This window comes from Heptranchias perlo, chromosome 2, assembly GCF_035084215.1.
Source record: "Heptranchias perlo isolate sHepPer1 chromosome 2, sHepPer1.hap1, whole genome shotgun sequence".
Lineage (NCBI taxonomy): Eukaryota > Metazoa > Chordata > Chondrichthyes > Hexanchiformes > Hexanchidae > Heptranchias > Heptranchias perlo.
In genome coordinates, this window is record NC_090326.1 from 158,898,077 (window position 1) to 158,910,703 (window position 12,627).

A 12,627-nucleotide genomic window follows, 5' to 3' on the forward strand; every position below is an offset into this window, starting at 1 on the left:
GGGGACAGGACGGAGCGTATAATAGGGGACAGGACGGAGCGTATAATAGGGGACAGGACGGAGCGTATAATAGGGGACCGGACGGAGCGTATAATAGGGGACAGGACGGAACGTATAACAGGGGACAGGACGGAGCGTATAATAGGGGACCGGACGGAGCGTATAACAGGGGACAGGACGGAGCGTATAACGGGACAGGACGGAGCGTATAATCGGGGACAGGACGTAGCGTATAATAGGGGACAGGACGGAGCGTATAATAGGGGACAGGACGGAGCGTATAATAGGGGACAGGACGGAGCGTATAATAGGGGACAGGACGGAGCGTATAATAGGGGACAGGACGGAGCGTATAATAGGGGACAGGACGGAGCGTATAATAGGGGACCGGACGGAGCGTATAATAGGGGACAGGACGGAGCGTATAATAGGGGACAGGACGGTGCGTATAATAGGGGACAGGACGGAGCGTATAATAGGGGACAGGACGGAGCGTATAATAGGGGACAGGACGGAGCGTATAATAGGGGACAGGACGGAGCGTATAATAGGGGACAGGACGGAGCGTATCATAGGGGACAGGACGGAGCGTAGAATAGGGGACAGGACGGAGCGTAGAATAGGGGACAGGACGGAGCGTATAATAGGGGACAGGACGGAGCGTAGAATAGGGGACAGGACGGAGCGTAGAATAGGGGACAGGACGGAGCGTATAATAGGGGACAGGACGGAGCGTATAATAGTGGACCGGACGGTGCGTATAATAGGGGACAGGACGGAGCGTAGAATAGGGGACAGGACGGAGCGTAGAATAGGGGACAGGACGGAGCGTATAATAGGGGACAGGACGGAGCGTATAATAGGGGACAGGACGGAGCGTATAATAGGGGACAGGACGGAGCGTATAATAGGGGACCGGACGGAGCGTATAATAGGGGACAGGACGGAGCGTATAATAGGGGACAGGACGGAGCGTATAATAGGGGACAGGACGGTGCGTATAATAGGGGACCGGATGGTGCGTATAATAGGGGACAGGACGGAGCGTATAATAGGGGACCGGGCGGAGCGTATAATAGAGGACAGGAAGGAGCGTATAATAGGGGACCGGATGGTGCGTATAATAGGGGACCGGATGGTGCGTATAATAGGGGACAGGACGGAGCGTACAATAGGGGACCGGACGGAGCGTATAATAGGGGACAGGATGGTGCGTATAATAGGGGACCGGATGGTGCGTATAATAGGGGACAGGACGGAGCGTATAATAGGGGAACGGATGGTGCGTATAATAGGGGACCGGAAGGTGCGTATAATAGGGGACAGGACGGAGCGTATAATAGGGGACCGGAAGGTGCGTATAATAGGGAACAGGACGGAGCGTATAATAGGGGACAGGATGGTGCGTATAATAGGGGACAGGACGGAGCGTATAATAGGGGAACGGATGGTGCGTATAATAGGGGACCGGAAGGTGCGTATAATAGGGGACCGGAAGGTGCGTATAATAGGGGACAGGACGGAGCGTATAATAGGGGACCGGAAGGTGCGTATAATAGGGGACAGGACGGAGCGTATAATAGGGGACAGGACGGAGCGTATAATAGGGGACCGGACGGAGCGTATAATAGGGGACAGGACGAAACGTATAATAGGGGACAGGACGGAGCGTATAATAGGGGACAGGACGGAGCGTATAATAGGGGACAGGACGGAGCGTATAATAGGGGACCGGACGGAGCGTATAATAGGGGACCGGACGGAGCGTATAATAGGGGACAGGACGGAGCGTATAATAGGGGACAGGACGGAGCGTATAATAGGGGACAGGACGGAGCGTATAATAGGGGAGAGGACGGAGCGTATAATAGGGGACAGGACGGAGCGTATAATAGGGGACAGGACGGAGCGTATAATAGGGGACAGGACGGAGCGTATAATAGGGGACAGGACGGAGCGTATAATAGGGGACAGGACGGAGCGTATAATAGGGGACCGGACGGAGCGTATAATAGGGGACAGGACGGAGCGTATAATAGGGGACAGGACGGAGCGTATAACAGGGGACAGGACGGAGCGTATAACAGGGGACCGGACGGAGCGTATAATAGGGGACAGGACGGAGCGTATAACAGGGGACCGGACGGAGCGTATAATAGGGGACAGGACGGAGCGTATAACAGGGGACAGGACGGAGCGTATAACAGGGGACAGGACGGAGCGTATAACAGGGGACAGGACGGATCGTATAACAGGGGACAGGACGGAGCGTATAATAGGGGACAGGACGGAGCGTATAATAGGGGACCGGACGGTGCGTATAATAGGGGACCGGGCGGAGCGTATCACAGGGGACAGGACGGAGCGTATCACAGGGGACAGGACGGAGCGTATAATAGGGGACAGGACGGAGCGTATAATAGGGGACAGGACGGAGCGTATAATAGGGGACCGGACGGAGCGTATTATAGGGGACAGGACGGAGCGTATAACAGGGGACAGGACGGAGCGTATAACAGGGGACAGGACGGAGCGTATAATAGGGGACAGGACGGAGCGTATAATAGGGGACAGGACGGAGCGTATAACAGGGGACAGGACGGAGCGTATAACAGGGGACCGGACGGAGCGTATAATAGGGGACAGGACGGAGCGTATAACAGGGGACCGGACGGAGCGTATAATAGGGGACAGGACGGAGCGTATAACAGGGGACAGGACGGAGCGTATAACAGGGGACAGGACGGAGCGTATAACAGGGGACAGGACGGATCGTATAACAGGGGACAGGACGGAGCGTATAATAGGGGACAGGACGGAGCGTATAATAGGGGACCGGACGGTGCGTATAATAGGGGACCGGGCGGAGCGTATCACAGGGGACAGGACGGAGCGTATCACAGGGGACAGGACGGAGCGTATAATAGGGGACAGGACGGAGCGTATAATAGGGGACAGGACGGAGCGTATAATAGGGGACCGGACGGAGCGTATTATAGGGGACAGGACGGAGCGTATAACAGGGGACAGGACGGAGCGTATAATAGGGGACAGGACGGAGCGTATAATAGGGGACCGGGCGGAGCGTATCACAGGGGACAGGACGGAGCGTATCACAGGGGACAGGACGGAGCGTATCACAGGGGACAGGACGGAGCGTATAACAGGGGACAGGACGGAGCGTATAACAGGGGACCGGACGGAGCGTATAACAGGGGACCGGACGGTGCGTATAATAGGGGACCGGACGGAGCGTATTATAGGGGACAGGACGGAGCGTATAATAGGGGACAGGACGGAGCGTATAATAGGGGACAGGACGGAGCGTATAATAGGGGACAGGACGGAGCGTATAATAGGGGACCGGACGGAGCGTATAATAGGGGACCGGACGGTGCGTATAATAGGGGACAGGACGGAGCGTATAATAGGGGACAGGACGGAGCGTATAATAGGGGACAGGACGGAGCGTATAATAGGGGACCGGACGGTGCGTATAATAGGGGACAGGACGGAGCGTTTAATAGGGGACCGGACGGAACGTTTAATTGGGGACAGGACGGAGCGTATAATAGGGGACCGGACGGAGCGTATAATAGGGAACAGGACGGAGCGTATAATAGGGGACAGGACGGAGCGTATAATAGGGGACAGGACGGAACGTTTAATTGGGGACCGGACGGAGCGTATAATAGGGGACAGGACGGAGCGTATAATAGGGGACAGGACGGAGCGTATAATAGGGGACAGGACGGAGCGTATAATAGCGGACCGGACGGAGCGTATAATAGGGGACAGGACGGTGCGTATAATAGGGGACCGGACGGTGCACATAATAGGGAACAGGACGGAGCGTATAATAGGGGACAGGACGGAACGTATAATAGGGGACAGGACGGAGCGTATAATAGGGGAGAGGACGGAGCGTATAATAGGGGAGAGGACGGAGCGTATAATAGGGGACAGGACGGAGCGTATAATAGGGGACAGGACGGAGCGTATAGTAGGGGACAGGACGGAGCGTATAATAGGGGACAGGACGGAGCGTATAATAGGGGACAGGACGGAGCGTATAATAGGGGACAGGACGGAGCGTATAATAGGGGACAGGACGGAGCGTATAATAGGGGACCGGACGGAGCGTATAATAGGGGACAGGACGGAGCGTATAACAGGGGACAGGACGGAGCGTATAACAGGGGACAGGACGGAGCGTATAATAGGGGACCGGACGGTGCGTATAATAGGGGACCGGACGGTGCGTATAATAGGGGACCGGACGGAGCGTATAATAGGGGACAGGACGGAGCGTGTTATAGGGGACCGGACGGAGCGTATAATAGGGGACCGGGCGGAGCGTATAATAGGGGACCGGACGGTGCGTATAATAGGGGACAGGACGGAGCGTATAATAGGGGACAGGACGGAGCGTATAATAGGGGACAGGACGGAGCGTATAATAGGGGACCGGACGGAACGTATAATAGGGGACCGGACGGAACGTATAATAGGGGACCGGACGGAGCGTATAATCGGGGACCGGACGGAGCGTATAATAGGGGACAGGACGGAGCGTATAATAGGGGACAGGACGGAGCGTATAATAGGGGACCGGACGGTGCGTATAATAGGGGACCGGACGGTGCGTATAATAGGGGACCGGACGGAGCGTATAATAGGGGACAGGACGGAGCGTATAATAGGGGACAGGACGGAGCGTATAATAGGGGACAGGACGGAGCGTATAATAGGGGACAGGACGGAGCGTATAATAGGGGACAGGACGGAGTGTATAATAGGGGACAGGACGGAGCGTATAATAGGGGACAGGACGGAGCGTATAATAGGGGACAGGACGGAGCGTATAATAGGGGACAGGACGGAGCGTATAATAGGGGACAGGACGGAGCGTATAATTGGGGACAGGACGGAGCGTATAATAGGGGACAGGACGGAGCGTATAATATGGGACCGGACGGAGCGTCTAATAGGGGACCGGACGGAGCGTATAATAGGGGACCGGACGGAGCGTATAACAGGGGACAGGACGGAGCGTATAATAGGGGACCGGACGGAGCGTATAATAGGGGAGAGGACGGAGCGTATAATAGGGGACAGGACGGAGTGTATGACAGGGGACCAGACGGAGCGTATAATAGGGGACAGGACGGAGCGTATAAGAGGGGACAGGACGGAGCGTATAATCGGGGACAGGACGGAGCGTATAATAGGGGACAGGACGGAGCGTATAATCGGGGACAGGACGGAGCGTATAATCGGGGACAGGACGGAGCGTATAATAGGGGACAGGACGGAGCGTATAATAGGGGACAGGACGGAGCGTATAATAGGGGACAGGACGGAATAATAGGGGACCGGACGGAGCGTATAAGAGGGGACCGGGCGGGATGTATAATAGGGGACCGGGCGGAGCGTATCAGAGGGGACAGGACAGAGTGTATAACAGGGACCGGGCGGGATGTATAACTGGAGACCGGGCGGGGCACGTAATGGGGGACCGGACGGGGTGTGTCATGGGGGACCGACCGGATGTGTAACGGGGGTCTGGGCGGGATGTGTTACGGGGGACAGGGCGGGACATGTAACGGGGACAGGGCGGGACATGTAACGGGGGACCGGACGGGGCGTGTAACTGGGGGACCAGGTGCGGCGTATAATGTGGGACCAGGCGGGGCGTGTAACGGGAGGACCGGGTGGAGTGTATAACATGGGACTGGGTGGGGCATGTAACGGGGGGATCGGGCAGGATGTGTAATGGGGGGACCGGGCGAGGCGTGTAATGGGGGGACCGGGCCGGGTGTGTAACGGGGGGGACCGGGCGGGGCGTGTAACTGTACCGGCCGGGGCGTGTAATGGGGGACCGGGTGGGCCCATAACGTGGGGACCGGGCGGGGCATATAACGTGGGGACCGGGCGGGGCATGTAATGGGGGGACTGGGCGGGGTGTGTAACGGGGGAGACCGGGCGGGGCGTGTAACTGTGTACCGGCCGGGGCGTGTAACTGGGGACCGGCCGGGGCCTATAACGGGGGACTGGATGTGATCCTGCCCTGTTTTGCGTCCCAGGCCCATGTCCAATTTCACCCCCTATCTCTCTGACGATTGCTAAAGTAAAACTCACACCGATATCCTGTTTTTACAAATGAAGGTTCGTCCACCAGCACCAGCCGTCAGTGCCAGAACCTGTGCAGCAGCGGGGATCTGTCTCCAGGGAGGCCACTGACTGTTGCTTTGGATACTCAAGTAGAAGAACTGAATGCACGGTAAGAGGATGTTTGAATTTTAAAGGGGATTTTGTCCTTGTGCAGGTAAGGTGACAAAATTTGTTCTGGTGTGCAGTGTAACACTGTTAAGTGAGCGTGTTGGGATAATTTTATGAAAGTACATTTCTGCAATGGATTTTTTTTATTGAAACCACTGGGAAAATATGAAATTGCAGCTTATGGGGCATCTCCTGCAGATTGAGTCATATCAAAATACAGAACAAGAAAATACACCAGTTCAAGTGCCATCTTGCATCTGACACAAAATGCAGAACCAGTACTGGCTTGCTGGAAGCTGCTTTACAATGACGCAGAAATGCAGCATACTCGGTCCGTATTTCCAGCTCCATCTACCAATTCTTATTTTGAGGGTATTTTGCATGTTTAGTGCCCCCCCCCCACCTCCCCAGAAGCTTCAGAGAGGCAGACAAGCAACCTTCGGATGAGACGTTAAACCGAGGCCCTGTCTGTCCTCTCAAGTGGAAAGTAAAAGATCCCACGGCACTATTTTGAAGAAGAGCAGAGGAGTTCTCCCCGGTTTACTGGCCAATATTTATCCCTCAACCAACATCACTAAAACAGATTATTTGGTCATTATCTCATTGCTGTTTGTGGGATCTTGCTCTGCGCAATTTGGTTGCTGCGTTTCCTACATTACAGCACTTCAAAAATACTTCATTGGCTGTAAAGCACTTTGGGATGTCCTGAGGTTGTGAAAGGCGCTATATAAATGCGAGTTCGTTCTTTCTTTCTGCTAATCTTTTGCATGTGGCACTCTTGAGCCAGCTGCCAGTAAAGGCTGGCTGTAACGGTGGCCTGACAGTGGCTCTCCCTCTTCTCTACTGCATATTTTTCTTCCTATGGAGTGGTCCTGTCTCAACCTCTCCACCTTGCCACAGCAGTGTAGCTGAGTTGGGGAACTCAGTAAAGGGAACAGGAATCAAAGGCTACACTCTTTGTATCTTTTTAAATTGAATTTTCAAGAGTTACATTGACGTACAAAGCCATTGTTTGGATTATATGGTACTTGCAGGAGGTATACATCAAGATACTGTTTTTTTTTGGAATGGTTGTTCTTGCACTGGGAGCAATAATAGTTTACGGGTTGAGGCAACTTTTCTTGAATTTTGGAGTTAAGTAGTCATGTTGGACAGGGTTAGGGGTGGACAATGGGAGGCTCCTACCTACTAAGTAGTCACGTTGGATGGAGTCAGGGAATGGAAGTGGGCAATGGGAGGCTCCTGCCTGCTAATGGTCATGTTGGTGGGGGTTGTTGGCCATCTATGGGCTGGGTCACTGTCACTAATCTGCGTTGTCCTCTTGGGAGATGGTTTGGGCCTTTTGGATGAGAGAGTTGTGCCGCAACAGTTTCTTGTACTAATGTTTTGAACTCCTATAAGTAGAACACACGATAGATAAACGTAGAATACATTTTTAAAATTAATATTCCATTCATAGCGTGTATGATCACAAGCTTCCTTTACCCTGTTCGGAAAATCTAACCTTGAAGTTTAAAAAATAGTGGTGCAGAAATATTACACTCAGCCAGAAATGCTAGCTCATTATACTGGTGACTTTGGTGTTTTGAGAGTGCAAATAAATCTCTTTAACATTTCGATTCCCTTGTTTAGAGGTTAATAAAGCAGCCTTTCTCAGCTGTGCAGCTGCTCTCGACACTCACTGATGAATCATCCCACCCCTGCTGCTTAATTCCTTGACTCGCACAAAAGTATCATCTGTTTTGAAGTTCAGACTGGTTGGGTATCCCACACGAGAAACCATCGATTTTTAGTTTAAAGCTAATTAACCGTTTAATATGTAATTAATTTTTTTTTTAAAGTAAGCGGTGTGCACATACAGTACAATATTCAAATATTGTACTCTAGCATCTTAGCCAATTCTTATCAATACAAATCGGACAAGGACCGCTCCATTTTACTGGAGTACTGCACTCGACAAAGAACAAGCAATCCCAACCGGATCAATCAAAGGGAGGATCGTGTGATTCGAGGTTCTTGATTGATTCTTTCAATCACAGAGCTCCAAGTTTTGAGCCGTTCTGTTGGCGATGATGGCCTATTTTTTGAGGCTGGAATTGGCACCCATAAAAAAGTTTGTTTTACGACTCAAGTAACAATGCCAGTTTGAAATGTTTCCTTTTGGCTACCTGATCTGTTAATGTAGCCACCTAATAATGACAAGTGGGAGAGAGTGCTTGTTTATGGTGTGTGATGCAGGTAAAGTCCTGTTTAAAAGGCTGAGTCCCTTCATTATGTTCAGGATTGTTACTGGAATGGCTTAAATTCTCTTTTCTATTTTCCTGTCATTTCTTCCTACTTTTTTCATCATCCTCCCTTTTCTTTTTTTTATTCATTTACCTTGTTTCATAGTTTTCAGCCACAAAACCTCAGTAAAGTAAGAATTAAAAAGAAAGAACTTAGCGCCTTTCATGACCTCAGGATGTCCCAAAGCGCTTTACAGCCAATGACGTACTTTTGAAGTGTAATCACTATTGTCATGTAGGAAAAAAGAACATAAAATACGGGAAAGCATCTGAAGGGGAATGAAAGGTCCCATCCAAACCGTAAACCCGTGTTTCTCTTTCAGATACTGACGGGCCTGCTGTGTATTTCCTGCTTTTATTTTTTATTTCAGATTTCCAGCATTCATGTTTTGGACAATGATCCTGGTTGCTTTCCAAGAACTTTAGGAAGAAAAAGAAAGAACTTGCATTTAGATAGAACTTTCATGTCCTCAGGATGTTCCAAAGTGCTTCATAGCCAATTAAGTATTTCTGAATTATAGTTACTGTTGTAATGTAGGCAAACATGACAGTCAATTTGCTCACAGCAAGGTCCCACAAACAGCAATGAAATAAACGACTAGATAATCAGAATTTGGTGGTGTTGATTGAGGGATAATGTGAGCCAGGACACATAAGAGCATAAGAAATAGGAGCAGGAGTAGGCCACACGGCCCCTCGAGCCTGCTCCGCCGTTCAATCAGATCATGGCTGATCTTCAACCTGAACTTCACTTTCCTGCCCGATCCCCATATCCCTTGATTCCCTTAGTGTCCAAAAAACTATCAATCTCAGTCTTGAATATACTCAACGACTGAGCATCCACAGCCCTCTGGGGTAGAGAATTCCAAAGTTTCATAACCCTCTGAGTGAAGAAATTTTTCCTCATCTCGGTCCTAAATGGCCGACCCCTTATCTTGAGACTATGACCCCTAGTTCTAGACTCTCCAGCCCAGGAAAACAGCCTCTCAGCATCTACCTGTCAAACTCTCTAAGAATTTTATACATTTCAATGAGATCACCTCTCATTCTCCTAAATTCCAGAAAATATAAGCCTGTTCTACTCAATCTCTCCTCATAGGACAACCCTCTCATCCCAGCAATCAATCTAGTGAACCTTTGTTGCACCCCCTCTAAGGCAAGTATAGGTAAGGAGACCAGAACTGTACACAGTCCTCCAGGTCTGGTCCAGACCCCTATATAATTGCAGCACGACCTCCTTACTCTTATACTCCAACACCTTTGCAATAAAGGCTAACATACCATTTGTCTTCCTAATTGCTTACGTACCTACATGTTAAGTTTCTGTGATTCGTGTACAAGGACACCCAAATCCAACATTTCTTAATCTCTCACCTTTTAAAAAATATTCTGCTTTTCTATTCTTCCTACCAAAGTGAATAATTTCACATTTCCCCGCATTATACTCCATCTGCCACCTTCTCACCCAGTCACTTAACCTGTCTATATCCCTTTGCATCCTCTTTGTGTCCTCCTCACAGCTTACTTTCCCACCTAGCTTTGTATTATCAGCAAATTTGGATAACATTACACTTGGTCCCCTCATCTAAGTCATATATATATATATATATATATAGTAAACAGCTGAAGCCCAAGCACTGATCCTTGCGGCACCCCACTAGAGACACCGGGGAGAACTTCCCTGCTATTCTTTGAACAGTGCCTTGGGATCTTTTACATCCACCTGAGAGGGCAGTTGGAGCCTTGGTGTATCATCTCATCCAAGAGATAGCAACTTTGACAGTGCAGCACTCCCTCAGTACTGCACTGAAGTGCCAGCCTAAATTATGTGCTCATGTCTCTGGAGTGCGTCTTGAACCCACATCTTTCTGACTTATAAGTGAGAGTGCTGCCACTGAGCCACGGCTGATACCTATCTCGGTTTACGTTGGTGGATTAATCTGAATGTAAAGCTGTGGTGTTTTTTGATTTTAGACTTGCCATACAGATGGATGAGAATGAGGCCGTAAAGATGGCTTTGCAAAGCACTTTAAAAGCCAAAGAAGAAGACCTGAAATTGTATCATGACACTATGGGTCAGGTGAAGCAGGTCTTCCTACAGGCTCTTCGACAGCACAAAGAAAAAAATTAAATTGGCTACTTCAGCTGAAGAAGGGTTACTTGATTTAGTGTTGAAGAGGTATCCAATCTAATGCTCTGGCATTTGGAGAATAGACACAGTCAAAAGAGAAAAGAACAAACCAAATTCAGTACCACATCAGCCTGGATTCCTTTTCATCGAGGACCCCATAGACCGTGGACTATTGCAAACTAGATAATGGGCTAATTGGGTGATTATCGGACAATTATTTTGCTTCACTGATGCCTTTTATAAGTCAAAGGACTGAGGAGTCAGATTCACGTAAAATGATATATGAGGCAGGTCACTCAACCCATCTGCCGTTCGCTCCCATCGCAGCACCCACTGGCTCTTAAATGACTCCCAAGGTTTTTATTTCTTCTATCCCAGCCGTGAATCCATTCCAAGTATTGATCAATTGCAGTAATTGTACCAGGAAGGATAAGGAATGCAGGAAACATTTGGAAGCACATACAGCCATGTGTTTATGGATGGGGCTAGTGTTTTCTTCCACCTGCATGTCAAAGAAAAGGTTTAAAATTGGTTTTGTAAGAATTGTACCTTTTGAATAGGCTCAGCAATTATTGTTAAAGTTATCTCTAAATGGAAACAAAAACACTTGTCACTTTGTTGTGTGCAACTACATATCAAAGGCTGCTGGTCTACCCTTTGGAAAACGGACTATCAGTATTACAGTTGATGTGGGACCAGTCTTTCCTGTGTCTTGCAGGTACAAGCAGTCAAGAAAAGGATTTATTATCTCACTGATACCTAAATATTGGTTTCCATATTCAGAAAACATTTTTTTCGGTGATGCAGGTTTTTAAAAAAAAATTTCATCAAGTCGAATGTTGCGGTCATCCCAACAGGGAACCATTTTGTAGAGTAGGGATGAATCCAAGTCACTTTTCTTAGCACAATCAATGCCAGTTGTTCTTTTCTCAGACTCCCACCTAAAAACCTTCACGTTCATCTTCTGTAGCGTTCTACGTTGTTTTCCATTTCTCCAGGATTTAAAGATAAAATCACAGTAGTTTGGAGTTACTAAAGACACAGCCCTTCATCTCTGGAACCTAAGTTCAAATCTTTTCATGATCATTAAGGTCAGCCTCCATCATGTACTTATCAGTACAGAGCAGCTGATAGTAAAAAAAAACTTGTCTGAACAGGTTGCCACCAATTCAGCAATCTCCCTCTTCGATGCCAAAAGGTTGGAGTGCACAGAACATGGACATTCCTTCTTATATCGGGATTGAGATGTATTGCCAGAGGAGCTTCTGGTCCTTGCTGTGCCTGCCCAAAGAGCGCATGAGCTGTCAATATCAGCACTGCAGGGGGGACTCAATTCCCCAGCACTGTTCTCCTTCACCTCAGTGAACACTTGTACACTCCGAATAAATGCAGGCCGATTACTGCATGTAAATGTACAAATATATTAACTTCATTTGAAAATAAATGTATCCTCACGCTATGGAACAGGAAGCGTTTACACAGCTTGCTTAATTCTTCATGATACAAAACGCCAGTAGTCAATCAAAGCACAGTTGAAGATATGAGAAATAAATCTTACTAGATTTAATATATTTTTTAAAATGGTAATGGAGAAAATAATGAGACTGAAGATAGATAAATCTTCAGGACCTGATGGTTTCCACCCCAGGGTATTAACAGAAGTAGGTGAAGAAATTGCAGATCTTCCAAAACCCTCTTGATTCAGGAATTGTCCCCATTGGATTGGAAAATTGCCAAAGTATCTCCATTATTTAAGAAGGGTAGGAGAGAGAAACCAGGAAGCTATAGACCTATTATTAGTCTTAACGTCTGTTCTCGTGAAGTTAATAGAATTTATTATTAGGGACAGAATGACTGAGCACTTGGACAAATATTGGGCCAGAAATTGCTGGGAGCAGTGAGGCAATGGTCATCGACGTTCCTACGAAC

General features: G+C 49.0%; 1 protein-coding gene across 3 annotated transcripts in view; it reads left to right on the forward strand.

Annotated features, from left to right (window-relative positions):
- ccdc13 (coiled-coil domain containing 13) overlaps positions 1-12,162 on the forward strand; it is a 71,391-nt gene extending 59,229 nt beyond the window's left edge. For all 3 annotated transcript variants that reach the window (XM_067968165.1, XM_067968152.1, XM_067968159.1), the window contains 2 exons: positions 6,169-6,283; positions 10,542-12,162. In XM_067968165.1, the coding sequence (XP_067824266.1) occupies positions 6,169-6,283; positions 10,542-10,698 (272 nt within the window). In that variant the 3' untranslated portion in view covers positions 10,699-12,162. The remainder of the gene's footprint in view (positions 1-6,168; positions 6,284-10,541) is intronic.
- The last annotated feature ends 465 nt before the right edge of the window (positions 12,163-12,627 follow it).